This window comes from Strix aluco, chromosome 2, assembly GCF_031877795.1.
Source record: "Strix aluco isolate bStrAlu1 chromosome 2, bStrAlu1.hap1, whole genome shotgun sequence".
Taxonomy (NCBI): Eukaryota; Metazoa; Chordata; class Aves; order Strigiformes; family Strigidae; genus Strix; species Strix aluco.
The window spans coordinates 121,130,794-121,145,713 of record NC_133932.1 but is presented as its reverse complement, the minus strand read 5'-3'; the positions used below and the strand labels follow the sequence as shown (position 1 = coordinate 121,145,713).

General features: G+C 41.8%; 1 protein-coding gene across 8 annotated transcripts in view; it reads left to right on the top strand.

Annotated features, from left to right (window-relative positions):
- The window catches only part of GRIA4 (glutamate ionotropic receptor AMPA type subunit 4), a 242,059-nt gene extending 239,859 nt beyond the window's left edge, over positions 1–2,200 (top strand). For 2 of the 8 annotated variants that reach the window (XM_074816152.1, XM_074816151.1), the window contains exon 16: positions 1,070–2,200. In XM_074816152.1, coding sequence (XP_074672253.1) covers positions 1,070–1,234 — 165 coding nt within the window. In that variant the 3' untranslated portion in view covers positions 1,235–2,200. The remainder of the gene's footprint in view (positions 1–1,069) is intronic. The other 6 variants (XM_074816154.1, XM_074816153.1, XM_074816156.1 and 3 more) reach the window with 4 other exon arrangements.
- Positions 2,201–14,920: the final 12,720 nt, after the last annotated feature.

Genomic DNA, 14,920 nt, shown 5'->3' with positions numbered 1-14,920 from the left:
TTGCATCCCTGCACACCAGTTACATGAGTTAGTTGCACAGGCTGTAGATTCAGCTGACTAGAAATCAGATTTCCCCACTAATTAATATCTTAACATGGTCTCTTTGAAATCTGTTTCAACATAATATAGTTTGGGTGCCTGTTACAGGTGTCCTTGCTGCATTGGTTGACTTTAGACACCTCCCCTAATTTTAGTCATCTGGAAATCATTTATTCTAAACTAGTCATCTTGTCCTTTTCTATTATCACATGAGAGAGCTCTCTGAGATTAAGTTAACTGATTTTTGGATGACTAGTTAGGTGGCATAACTACAAATCTTTGGGTTTTTAACAAATCCAAATTTTTCGCTTGACTCAGTCTCTAAACAAGATATTTTGTTCTGATTCATCTGAAGCTAAAGGTTCTGAGGTAACAAAAATTTAAACGTTCTTGCAGAAAATTTAGACCTAATGCAGAAAACTACAGAAAATTGTATTTTCTCTCAATAAACTACATTTCCTTTGAAAGTTCCCACCTTCTCTAATTGTAGGAAAATATATATATGAGAAGAGATTTGAGGACAGTTCTAAGATTTACAGATACTAAACATGTGCTGATATAGCTATTGCAATTTATAAACAGTTTTCAATAGTTATATTTTGTCTTGACATTCCTAGTTGAAGGTCTAAGCCTATACACACCTGTGCATGACTTTATTCACAGATGCTAATGCTTTCAGATTCATAAAAGATCTTGGTTCTCATTTCACTGTATATAAATGTAGTTTGAAGCAGTTTAGGTGAAGGTATTGCCTCTTCTGTTAATTTCTTGATCAAATTCGGATTTTGTATTTAAATCAGTAATGATATATTGTAATGAAATTTACCCTCAGAATTGCTAGTCTTTTTGCCCCTACTAGACTTAAATGCTATGTTTTATATTTATGATGATGACTATTATTATATTTAATGTTAACATGAAAAAATGCAGATGTCTAAAATTTAATATTTTGGTGTTTGCTGTGTCCTGGTTTGTTGAAGCACAGAAACATTGTAACGCTTTCTCTTTTCTCCTTTTTTTCCACACCTAGCTTACCTTTTCTGAAGCCATAAGAAACAAAGCCAGATTATCCATCACAGGGAGTGTGGGAGAAAACGGACGCGTATTGACTCCTGACTGCCCAAAGGCCGTGCATACTGGAACTGCAATTAGACAAAGTTCAGGATTGGCTGTAATTGCATCGGACCTACCATAAAAACCAAAAAAATAATTGAGTGCCTTAATCAAACTGTGTTGGTGACTGATGGGAACACAGCACAGACTGTAACGACATGGGAGTGTCATTGATGAACTAGTAATTTGGCTGAGAAAGGGAAGTACGTCCAAATGCGCCAGACATCATCAGCAACAATGTGTGCATGAGCTCAGCTCGGAAACCCAAACTCAGATTTTATATCAGGAAAATTCATAATTTAGTTTTGTTGGGGGGAGGGGGCTGGGAAGGGTGTATTAACAGCAACAAATTTCACTTGAGTGGACTTAAAACTAATAAGACTTGCCAATTTAGCGCATTAAACTGTGAAGAACATGCTCAGAAAGGACAACATTTTGGTCTTTGTCTTGACAAAGAGAGAAAAATAGCTATAGAAGTCAATGAACATGCTAACCTGTGTCTCCAGAACATCAATATATACAATGGAAGAATACTCAGCTGTTCAGCTGTAGAAATGAATCACTAAACTGTGATAAGAAAATAATAAATATGTAAATCCTGTGAAAAAATAAAGAAATTATTTACATTTTCTTTGAAAAAGGAGGAATATTGAAACATGCTTGCTTTTTAACTGATGTAAATTCGGTAGAGGACAACACAATTCTTTTTTCTAACCATCTTAGGGAACAATTCATTGCAATAATTGATATAAAATGCCATCACTGTAATAAAATTCAGAGACTTTTTTTTTATAAAAGTTGTTGGTCATCCTCTTGTTTGCTGTTACCTTCATTCTGTTCCATCATTCCGTGTTCCACAGATTTGCATCTGTCTAATACAAGAAACAAAATGATAAAATGTTTAGAGTACGTCATCAGTCTGCAGTGTAGAATCAAAAGAGACTACGGGTCACTCATGTTACAGATATTATTTATAATCTTGTTCTGTGTAAGAAACTGTGGTTTTTGTACCCACCAAAAAGAATAAAACAACAAACGTTCTTATAATATCGACAGAGCTTGAGTTGTTTTCTGATCATTAGGGATGTCACCTGGAAAATAGAATAAGGTGGTTCGTTGCTTACCGCAGGATGCAGGACCTTATCAGAGACAGTCTGAGTCCCTGCACATTTGTGAAGTGCTTTTAAGTCCTTAGAGAGGAGGGACTGGAAGCTGTCAAAGTACTGTCATGATTATCCACTAGGTATTTTAGTACTAGCCACTAAAACCCTTTCTGAGAGGTTAGGGAACCATTTAGTGATAGGGTTTATTGTCTGGGTAGGTCAGGGGATGAGATACCAGGGAGCCGGAAAGAACAAATGACAGTTTTTCAGACTGATGTAATAGACAGAGCGTGGTTGGTACCCAGTAACCTCGATTTCCATCAACCAGCCTTTCAGTGGCACACCAAGGAAATGCAAGCAGGCACCGTTTGAATGAAAGCCAAATGTCAACAGAAGCAGGCATGTCTGGAGGTGCAAAGTTGTAGCAAGTCTTTTCTGCTGTTATCATTCTCCTTGGCCACACTAGACGCTGCAGTGGTCCAGTGGTCTCCAAATCCAGAGACTGCCACCAGTGTAACAGCTTCATGCCAGAGCCCAGATTGCAAATCAAACTTCCATGGCTGGTGCTTCCCTCAGCCCGCAGGACTCCAGGCCCTCACAGAGAGGACTGTGGGCACAGGGTGGAGCCTCACGCTGCCAAACAATGACCAACCCTCAACAACTGCGGCAAAGGAGAACCAAATAAAGCGCTGCTGAGGTGATACTCTTCCTATGTGATACAGACATCTGTGAAGTAGCAAAGTAGGTTTAGTTGAGGTATTGACAATATAGATATAAATTTTTTACCTCAAATACTCTAGACACCCTCTATAGTTACTGGAGGGAAATTACCAATGAGAGTGAATGACTTCAGCTTAAAGTAGACATTAAAACATCAAACTGCTGAATCACAGCAGCAAGAGCCTTTATCTTTCCACTGACTATAACACAGGCTGAGGGCGACCAGTCCTTACACAGAGCTTGACAGTGCAGGCAAAAGTGAAAATAAAATGATGCTTACCCCTAAGGCACAATGACTACAAAGTGTGCAGGGGTCTTAGAGAAAAAGACACATAACACTGCAGTGAATCACTGTGACTAAACTTACTTTATATCCTTGTTTTACTGGCATGTTTAGCTCATTCATGAGTTATTGTGAACTGTTTGTGTTTCTGTGGCCAAAATGGTGAGTTCTCTGTTTTTTCTCCTGTTTGAGTAAAGCTGGGAACTCACTCTCAGACTTCTTTTTACAGCTGAATTTAAAAAGCAACTTCTGGGTTGTTGGGGGGTTTTTTTTGAAAAATAAAAAAAAAAAAATCCGTCGATTTTTGGTACAGTAACATATTAGAGGCTGAACAGATTGGGAGACTCAGTGTGAAGAATGCTGTCTATTTTGTTCTACTGTGTATGTCTGTTTTTTCCAGGAGCTCATCTTCATCTTTGTTCAGGATTGTGACTAGTGCCAGTGCTGTCCTGGCATATTTTACTGTGTGCCAGTGTTACTCTTCTTACATGCTCCCCTGTGTCTTTAATGTATTACATTTATTTTTCACCTTCAGTAAACAGCACATCACTGCAGTTAGGAATGTCACTCCATGGAGCCCATTCTTAACTGTCTAAGTCAGGTTTCCACTTGGCAATGAAACCAAGTCCTCTGAGATGACTTGTCCAGTGTCAAGGATCCCCACCAAGATCCTCCAACCAAGCAGCCTGAGCAATGCAGCTACTGAGCAGCATGGCCATGGAGTCCCGTGACCCACCAAGGGTGTGCAGTCAGCAGCCACAGGGTGGGGAATCACCGCATCCTTTCACCACTTCCAAGCCTTGTCCTTAGCAAGGGAATGCTTTGCTCAAAGAAAACTTGGTCAGATGAGGTGAAGAGGAGACTGTGACTTTGCCAATGCCTGTCATAAAATACCACAGATATAAAATAAATTAAAAAAAAAAAACCAAACTAGATGGGACAATGCTACAACAGAGGGAGCTAACTAGAATTCAGGTGATTGAGAAAGCAATCTCAGGGTATCGGTCTGCTCTCTCCACGGTAGCTTCCTTTGTTGTCTTATTCCAAGGGGGTAACCATTGCATGACTGCTATGACCATCTCCACATGCCTATCTTAGCTGTCCCTCAGACATTTTTTCTTTTGCTTTTCTCCCTTCTCCCGAATCACTAGTTTGTATTGTCCCCACATCCTTTTGACAAACAGTACCAGAAGTCACCCTCCTCCCATATGACCCAAAGGAGGAGATCCCTTCCTCAGGTCAGGCTTAGGAATGCCATGTCCTTCATTCCTATGGGTAAGAAGGTCTGAGGCTCTCAGAAGCAGTGGAGCAGCTCCTGGCAGCTGTTAGGCTGCATCCCGCCCTCCCAGCACAGCATTTGCAGCTCTTGACCATCCTCCCCCATGGCTCTTTCTTTGGCCACCTCCGTCTAGGAGCTTCATGGCAATAACTGGTTCAAAGGAAGAAAAAATAAGCAAAGGAGGCTATTAATTAAAGGAATCTATTCATATTGATGCATTTACTCATTTTTCCAAGATTGTGCCCTCAGAAAGAACACAGGCAACAGAACCTGACCCATTTTCCTTCAAACAGGATGCCCCAAGCCATGCTGCCTGGCATCAAGCTAACAGTCCAAAAAGTGTCCCATCAACCTCGAGTCATATCTGCCAGTCCCAAAGGTATCTTGATCACTTCAGAGAATCAGAAAGAGCAGAGAATAACCATATGTGGGCAAATGAATTGAGGGTGATCCAAAGAGTGATTCTGATCAACTAAAGACTCATTTCTTCTGCATAAACCTAGGCATTTGGGGGTCACTTGGGATGCTTCTGAGTATCCCACCTGGCCTCTACTACAAGTCCAGAAAAGCATGAGTCTCCTGTGGATCCTGGGTCAGACCTAAGAGCCCCGTGCAGATGTCTCAGATGGCCTAAGATACCTCAAATGCTGCCAGGTACCTGTGGGACAGAAACTAAATTGTGTCCTATAGTCTGTTCAGCTGATTTGTTTTCAAGTCTCCATTGACTAGATCTCCATGGAGTATGAAAGATCTTAGACACATCATTTTCCTATAGACATCTACATTTAACTATCTTAATGATGAACTGAATGATATATGTATTTATCTGCCTCTAAATTCATTTCAGTTTTGATGTAATCAATTGCAATTATTAACATGAATACTTACAACTTGTCTGCAAAGTAAGTGTCTTCTGAGCTGCTGTGAATCATACTGTAGGACAAGCCTGCTTTGATGTTCACTGTTACATTAGTTGGTTTTTGTTCTACACATTCAACCCTCCCACACTGGTGGTATATTCCATTAAACACCTATTAAATTCAAGATCAGTACAGACTTGCTGGGTTGTCTGAGGACCTCACATGCAAAATTAGACTCACACAACTGCTTGTTATTACTGAATTTCACTTAGAGACTATCCTGGGAGCTGAATGTACATGTTCTAAGTTGAATTTGCCTCAGTGCAGTTGAGAACAGAGCCTGGGGAAAGGAGTACAACTTTATACAACCGGTTGTAATCATTGTGTGTGGTGAAGCAGGAGAGTGGTACCTGTTCACCTCTGTTCCTTAGTAATTCTGTACTGACTTCTGCCCTGATAGCATGTCAGATTGAAGAGCAAATATTCTTTGACTTGGTGTAGAAACTCCAGTGGTTTTCTGCCATCTCAAAGTGTAAGCAAATCTTGATCCATGACTAGACAGTTACAGCAGAAGGGAGCTCCTAAAGCTCTCAACTGGCAGAATGCACCTACCACACCGATGCCAAAAGTAAGAAAAGAAGGACAGCCTGCAAGGAGCTCCAGAGATTTGTTGTAGACGTGGATTAATTAACACTGTTACAACAAAACGTGTAATTGGCATGCAACAGCCAGTTAAACTTCAGCTGGAATGTCTAAGAGTAAGAAGTCACCAGTGGAATTCTAAATAGATATTTAGAGTCACTTCCTTTTCTAAATGAGAGGAGTGTCACAGATTCCAAATAACTTACTGATTTCATAACAATTGCATTGAATGTAAGGTCAGGCAAGCTGAAACTAGTAAATAAGAATCATAGAATAATTTAGATTGGAAGGGACCTCTGGAGGTCATCTGCTTCAAACCTCCATTTAAAGCAGATTCAGCACTGAAGTTTGATCCAACTTCAAAATTTGAGAGGCTTCTCAGGGTTATTCCTATCAAAATTTTAGTATCATCTCCAGTGTTGAGATTGCATAACTTCTCTGGGCAACCTCTTCCACGTTCTGACCACCCTCAATATTTTCCTAAGTTCAAAATTTTCCTAAAAATGTTTTTTTTGCTCTGCACTGAGAGTGGATTCAAATGTAGCAACACATATTTCAAGCTGTTAATTAAATGCAAATGTGTATTATTATTTGTGTAACTGAGCTCAGAATCTGGATGAATCTGTTAGGTGAGACTAAGGCACCCTTCAGAGGAGCGTGCACTGCTGTCAGGCTTTCCTTATTGCTAAAATGAGTATTCATGCTCCTAGCTCACCAGTCCACCATCTTCCATTAGCAACAAACTTTGGAAAGTTTTAAAGGCCATAACCTGAATGTCTTTTTAAAGTGATATATCTCTAATGGGTCTAAAGACCTTCAACAAGGCTAAATTTTGAAGTGGACTTTAAAGTGCTTTAAGATTAATTATATATTTTCCTGAGGCTTTGAAAAAAATTACATCACTTTTCAAGTTATTGTATATTTTAGCTATTCCCATAAGGATTCCAGTACTAAGGCCCTGATTCCACCCAGACCATGCCTGATACTAATTGTTTAAATCAATGTAAAATTGATGTAAAAATCCAACCAGAAGAGTGGATGGGAAGATCTGATCTGGTGAGATTTTTAAACCTATCTTGGTCTAATGGTATAGAAGTTTCAAAGAATTTGGAAGGCACAAGACTAGCAGTGTAAATCCAGTAACTCCATTAAAAGAGTCTTTTTCACATTACAGTAGTCACCAAGTCCATAACAATGTAGCAGAGGTGGTGTCTTCCCTTCTTCTACCATGTCAAGGTATGTGAGAGTCTTTCCATGCTTTGGTGAACAGACTGCAAGACTGCAAAAAATAATTTTTTGCGTGTGTTGTAAAAGGAACACTTATATTCTGGTTATCTGCAGTACTGTTAATTGCTAGAATTTCCCTAGCACTAGATTCTGAAACAACTATAAGGAAAAAAAAAATAATGTTTTTTTGGCTAAAGGACAGAATCAATATTATTTAAAAAATGCATTTGTTAAAAGTTCCATCACAAAGATAAAGACATAACTGCTGGAAAGCCTATAGAAAATTCAATGGCATTCTGAGAACATCTGATGATATTTGGGGTGCCACTCAATGACTTTAAACCTCTCCAATGTAACTGTCTAGGAACTTGTAGGATGGAGTATATCTGACTGATTTTAGATTACTATTTGTGGGTGAGATAGTCATGCCCTACCAATCTCTTCTGGGTTTTATTGGTGAAGACAGACAAGGGTGACTAATTCAAATGTTGACATTTATACTACAGATGCCTACACTTGGCCAGATGACTCCTACTCGTGGTGACTTAAGTCCAGCCACCACAATGTGAAATAGAGTGAGACTACCTCTGATCACAACGTCAATGAGACAGGAAGACAAGGACAGAGTTGCTACCATCATCTCCAAACTGTATGTTTATGACCTTCAGCTTTACAGTATCTGATGCCTGCTGGTGGCTGTTTGCCACTCTATGTGTAAACACACTACTTTAGACTCCCTGGTGTTCTCTCATAGTTGCTATTTAGCTACCACCAGCTCCTAGAGATGGGTGCTTTCCCTCAGCTCCAAAAGACTATGTTTGGTACACATTTAATTAAAATTACCATTTAATTAATATAAGACACTAGTAAGCTGGTTGGAAACCTTGTTACAGCAGCAGCTGGATGCCCTGAAAGTATTGGTGAGTGGAGGTGGGAACACATCTCTCTCTTGAGGCCTCATGAGAAATATATCTCCAGCACACCTCAGGCATGATGCTTTGGATCAAGAGGATTGAAGGCAGGTCAGTACATCCATCTTGAGGATCTCTGGAGCCACAAGGCAACTCTCTGTGCATTTAACCAGGTACATTTTCATTACAGCAGGAACTTGAATCACAGAATCATCTAGGTTGGAAAAGACCTTGAAGATCATCAAGTCAAACCATAAACCTAACACTGACCATTCTCAACTATACCATATCCCTCAGCGCTATGTCGACCCGACTCTTAAACACCTCCAGGGATGGGGACTCCACCGCTGCCCTGGGCAGCCCATTCCAACACATAACAACCCATTCTGTAAAGAAATGCTTCCTAATATCCAGTCTAAACCTTCCCTGGTGCAACTTGAGGCCATTCCCTCTTGTCCTATCGCTTATTACTTGGTTAAAGAGGCTCATCCCCAGCTCTCTGCAACCTCCTTTCAGGTAGTTGTAGAGGGTGATGAGGTCTCCCCTCAGCCTCCTCTTCTCCAGACTAAAGAACCCCAGTTCCCTCAGCTGCTCCTCATACGACATGTGCTCTAGACCCTGCACCAGCTTCGTTGCCCTTCTCTGGACACGCTCGAGACATTCAATGTCCTTTTTGTAGTGAGGGGCCCAAAACTGAACACAGTAATCAAGATGCGGCCTCACCAGTGCCGAGTACAGGGGTAAGATCACTTCCCTGTCCCTGCTGGCCATGCTATTTCTGATACAAGCCAGGATACCATTGGCCTTCTTGGCCACCTGGGCACACTGCTGGGTCATGTTCAGCCAGCTGTCAATCAACACCCCCAGGTCCCCTCTGACTGGCAGCTCTCCAGCCACTCTTCCCCAAGCCTGTAGCGCTGCTGGGGGTTGTTGTGGCCCAAGTGCAGCACCCGGCATTTGGCCTTATTGAAACTCCTACAGTTGGCCTTAGCCCATCGCTCCAGCCTGTCCAGATCTCTCTGCAGAGCCTCCCTACCCTCGAGCAGATCAACACGGGAGCTTGGTGTCATCTGCAAACTTACTGAGGGTGCACTCGATCCCCTCGTCTAGATCATCAATAAAGATGTTAAACAGGAGTGGCCCCAAAACTGAGCCCTGGGGGACACCACTCGTGACCGGCTGCCAACTGGATTTAACTCCGTTCACCCCAACTCTTTGGGCCCGGCCATCAACCAGTTTTTTACCAAGTGAAACGTGTGCCCATCCAAGCAACGAGCAGCCAGTTTCACCAGGAGAATGCTGTGGGAAATGGTGTCAAAGGCCTTACTAAAGTCAAGGTAGACAACATCCACAGCCTTTCCCTCATCCAATAAGCAGGTCTCCCTGTTGTAGAAGGAGATCAGGATTGTCAAGCAGGACCTGCCTTTCATAAACCCATGCTGACAGGGCCTGATCATCTGGTTGTCCTGCATGTGTTGTATTATGGTACTCTGGATGATCTGCTCCATCAGCTTCCCGGGCACCAAAGTCAAGCTGACAGGCCTGTAACTTCCCGGATCACCCTTCCGACCCTTCCTATATATGGGCGTCACATTGGCCGAGTTCCAATCTGTCAGGACCTCCCCGGTCAGCCAGGACTGCTGGTAAATGATGGAAAGTGGCTTGGCGAGCACCCCAGCCAGCTCCTTCAGCACCCTCGGGTGTATCCCATCCGGTCCCATAGACTTGTGTGTGTCTATGTGATGCAGTAGGTCACTGACTATCTCCTCCTGGATTGTGGGGGGGTTGTTCTCCCAGTCTCTGTCTTCTGGCTGAGGAGGCTGGATTCCCTCAGTACAACTAGTCTTGTTACTAAAGACTGAGTCAAAGAAGGCATTAAGCACCTCAGCCTTTTCCTCATCACTCGTTGCCATGTTTCCTCCTGCATCTAGCAGGGGATGGAGGCTCTCCCTGGTCTTTCTTTTGTTGTTGAAGTACTTACAGAAACATTTCTTGTTATCCTTGAGTGCTGAAGCCAGATTAATTTCTAGTTGGGCTTTAGATGTCCTGATTTCTGCCCTGCATAGACTCACAGCCTCTTTGTAATCATTGTGAGTCGCTAGCCCCTTCTTCCAAAGGCCGTAAACTCTCCTTTTCTCCCTGAGTTGCAGCCAAAGCTCCCTGTTCAGCCAGAGTGGTCTTCTCTGTCGCCGGCTTCTTTTACAGCACCTGGGGACCGACTGCTCCTGAGCCATTAAGACTTCCTTCTTAAAGAGTGTCCAGCCTTCCTGGACCCCTATACCCTTCAGGACCCTCTCCCAAGGGATTCTGTCAAGCAGTTGCCTAAACAAGTCAAAGTCAGCCCTTTGGAAGTCCAGGATGTCAGTTCTGCTGCCCCATCTCCTGGCGTCTCAGAATAGAGGACTCTATTATTTCATGATGATTGTGCCCTAGTCGGCCTCCAACCGCCACATCATCCACCAGTCCTTCTCTATTCACAAAGAGGAGGTCCAGCAGGGCACCTTCTCTGGTCTGTTCACTCACCAGCTGTGTTAGGAATTTATCTTCCACATATTCCAGGAATCTCCGGGACTGGTCCCACTCTGCTGTATCTCCTACAGTGCAAGTTAACTAACTATTGGCAATGAAGCAATTTCCATGTTCATGTCACTCTGTTAATAATTCTTCCCACCAAGTGGAATGTCTGCAGAAGAAACCCCAGCCAGGGGCAGGCCTGTTTTGATCTTCATCACTGGAACCATTCCATGGATCAGACCCAAGATAGTAATAAATTGAAAATACATGAAAATTAGATCAGTTATACGGAGACTAGGAATAAGAGCTCACTTCTTTTCTTAATATAGGGAATATTTAAAAATAACTCTAATAAAAAGCAACAAAACAAAGTCACTGTATGAAACATTGAATTGCATCATTCCCAAAGAAAATGTACAAAAAAGCTTCCTTTTAAAACAAGCAATTATCACTATGAATATTGTTAAGAAGGAATGCCTGCTGTTTCTCTAGAGACATTGCTGAGTACAAGGGAGCTGTAGCAACCCTAAGGAAGGAGGCTGTCAGACAGGTTGAGTTACACGGATAACCATGTCAGATTAAGTTAGGTTTAATATTTTCCAAGTGTGTGATCAGTTGCTGAAGGCTTTGAAGTGTCAAGCACGATGCAATTGAGTCTGAAATTCCCGCAGAGTTCCTGAACAGAAGGTGAGGTTTCTTTCTTAAACATATAGGCACAGCTTCTAGCCCATCTCCTCTTACTCCACATCAAACAGAATCAGGCTCAGGAGAGAGGGTGCAGTTAAGGTCACTGCTTTCAAACAGGTTTGTCCGTGCTCAGAAGACAGGAGCTGATGTGAAAATGCTGCTGCTTCCTTTTCCCATTTTATTTGGTCATGGGAGACATGCAAAGTCTGAAAGCCATTAGCATGTAGAGCTGATAGGATTTGGTCCATCATGCTCATCTACTTTCCCAAGCATTCAGACCTGATCACCTGATTATCACATCCCCTGTTAGGAGCTGAAAACCAGGAGTCACTGTGATATTAAATTAACCTAGAAAAAAAAAAATGACAAGCATTAACCTTTTCCTTCTACTTTTCGCAAATTGTGTGGCATGTTTCTACAGATAGATCATGGGAGTCCTGGCCCAAAGAAAAAATGGACTGATGCTTTCACTCAGCATTGTTGTTACCGTGTTGTTCTCTGAAGGCCACCGAAGCTCTTTGGGACTGTGTGCATTAGCAATTTGTGGTCAACCTGAAAAAAGATCTCAGGAGATTTAACATACCCACAGGGCAACAGAAGCTTTTGACTTTCCATCAGCACAGTGAAAATTAAGTCCATTCAAACCAGAATCATACTATCTCATCTTCTTCAGAGTCTCAGTAATGGTCACAATCCACACAGAAGTCACTTTGTGTGGTCTTCATCTGGCCATTTGTGGATCAGCAAACCAGAGGAGCAGAAAGCCCTTTTCTCGGGTGCTTTGCTCTGGCTTCTGGTTCTGACCCCATCCTTTCTCCTCCTCCCTCCCTGTTGAGCCCCCTTGGCCCTTTTCCCTGTCCATGAGATTCTAGACTAGAGTCCTGCCCTGTCACGCATCAATGGGCTATAGTAGTGAGAAGGCAAGGGACTGATGAAAATGGAAATTTGAATGGGCAAGTTGTGGACCTGCTCTACTGGTCACTCTCTGGCTGCCTTTCCTCCTCGCAGCGCTCCTGCTGTCCAACACACCTTCTCAACTCTTCTTCCTTATTTCAACAGCTGTGGACTATGGCATTTTCCTGCCAGAGCTACCTCCATCAAAGCCCAGATCACCCTTCAGTCATGAATTTCCTTACCTGCCTTGAGATTTTCTACCTTTGCTCACCTACACCAAGCCGCAGGGCTTTCTCCTACCCACTGGTGTTTCTTCCACTGTTGCAGCTCTTCTTTGTGCCAAGGTGCCTTGATTCATTCCTGATGAAGGTTGAGAACTTGTCACCACCCAGCCCGCTCTTTCAAGGCAATATAGTATCTCCAGTCCTCCATGACAGCTGACCTCAGACTAACTTCTAAACCTCAGACTGGTTACACTGTTGTCCCCAGGAGTCTTCCCAACTGACCCACATCCATCGTGAAGTCCCCTATCAAAAATGCCCCCAGCTCAGGCCTGATGAGCCGTCACAATTAAAGCACAAGGACTCCTTCATGTGCATTGCAAACAGTATTCCTAAATTTGATATTTATTTTATCTGCAGGAGTATGAGCATGTTGGTGCATTTTCCTCCTGATTTTTTGCAGTAAAGCTGCAGAGCCACTCATCCTTCATTCTGCATTTCTGTAGCAGATTTCTCCTACTTAGGTAGTTTTTCATTTGTCCATCTTAACTTGCATTCAATTTTTTCTATACTATTTACCCAATGTGTTAGCTTCATACAAAACTTTTCAACAGTTTATATTATATAGAAAAGAATAAGGGAAAAAGGAAGAAAAGAGCATGTTTTAATAGTGACAAATACTATTTCCTTATGATGAATTACAAGATGCAGTGTGATTAATATTTAATACAGCTGATTCATTTTCAAAAGTTTTCTTGTTAAAATGGTGGTTTCCTGCAAAATGTATTGCAGAAAGGCTGCATTTAAAGCCATCACTTCAGAGTTATTTTCAAAATTATAGTAATGCAATGTTTTTTGGGACATTAACAACAGACAATGTTAGGTTGTTATGGCGACAGAAGTGATGTGATGACTTCATGGAAGCAAGGGACATTACAGTGACAGTTTGGGAACAGTTGCTTCATTTATGAGCTTGGCTTTGAAGAAAAAAGACAAATGAAGATTTGTAAATCTAAAGCTTCTCTGTGTATAAAATGCCAAATATCCTAACTTCCCTCTGACTAAATCTACAGCTGAAAGAAGATAAATATTTCAACAGTACTTCCTCGGGCCCATTTACTTTAATATCCATTAGGAAAATGAGATTTATACCCATACATTAAGTGTGTAATATGGGATAAACACCCCAGTTCAGTAAAGGTGATATATCTGAAAAGTTTCCCAATAGGTGGAAAGCAGAAGAAGAAATTTCTAGGCAGGAGAACATGTTTTTCTTTTCTGGTTAGGTATGAAATCATCAATCAGAAAACTTTCTCTTCTGTTTTTGAATCAGCCCTCTTGGATAAATGTAAAAATTAACTTTAAAAAAAAAAACCAAAAAACAATCCAGTAAAATGATGCTAAGACAAAAGATGTCCCTTTCTAGAACATCTTTTCTTATGCTCTTTGTCAGAAGAAAGAAGAGGAAAGAAAAGGATTTGAACATTTTCCAACTGTGGTATTGAAAATTTATACAGGGCATCAGCACATGAATAAATGCCGCTGAGCAACTTTTCAGTCAATGTGAAGACTGGTGTCAGCCCACAATAAAAATAATGAAAAAATGCCAAACTCCACAGTTCCAGCTACCATTAATGCCAAACAGAAAGATGCACAAATGAAACAGAAACAAAGAAGGAACTACAGCAGTGTTCACAAAAGTGGACAGTACTTGGAGAAAGTCCTTGGAATGAGACATAGAAAGGCCAAATCTTTTGTACTGAGCTGTTACTAGTGGTCAAGCAGAAATCCAAACATCTTGTTAAAACGAATCCAATGGAAGACCGTTTCAAGGAAATAGCATCTCCAGAAACACTGAGTCAAGAGTTGCATACAAAGGCTTGAAGGGGCCATACAGGCAGTGGACAAGGTGCAGTGGACAGAAGTTGCAACAGCAGAAATTCAAGTCAGACATTTGTAAACAAAATTTTCACAAAGAGGTTAATCAGACATGGAGACAGGCTACTCAGAGGGGTTGTGGAGCCTCAGTTCTCAGAGATACTTAAAAGTTGCTGGACACAGTCCTGAGCAACCTGATCTAACACTGAGCTGAAATGTCCTGGCTTTGAGTAGGGGTTGGTACAGAAACTTGCAATGGCCTTGAGCTTCTTGCAAGATAAACACTATTCTGAAAATGTTCATCAGTGGAGGACTGTTTCCTTCCTGACACTGGCTCTGCAACATGAAACAGTACTGTTCTTAGGCTGCAAAACCTAGAGATAGAAACGGTTGGTGGCCAAGCATCTCCTATGTAGTGAACTAAAGAGAAAAAGGAAGCATGACTGTCCAATATAAGACTTTGGGGCCACTCTAAAAATACATTTAATTAGTGCAATTTTCTGACTTTCAAACCGTTTGTGGCCAATGTGGCAGCAAAGAGTCAGAAAG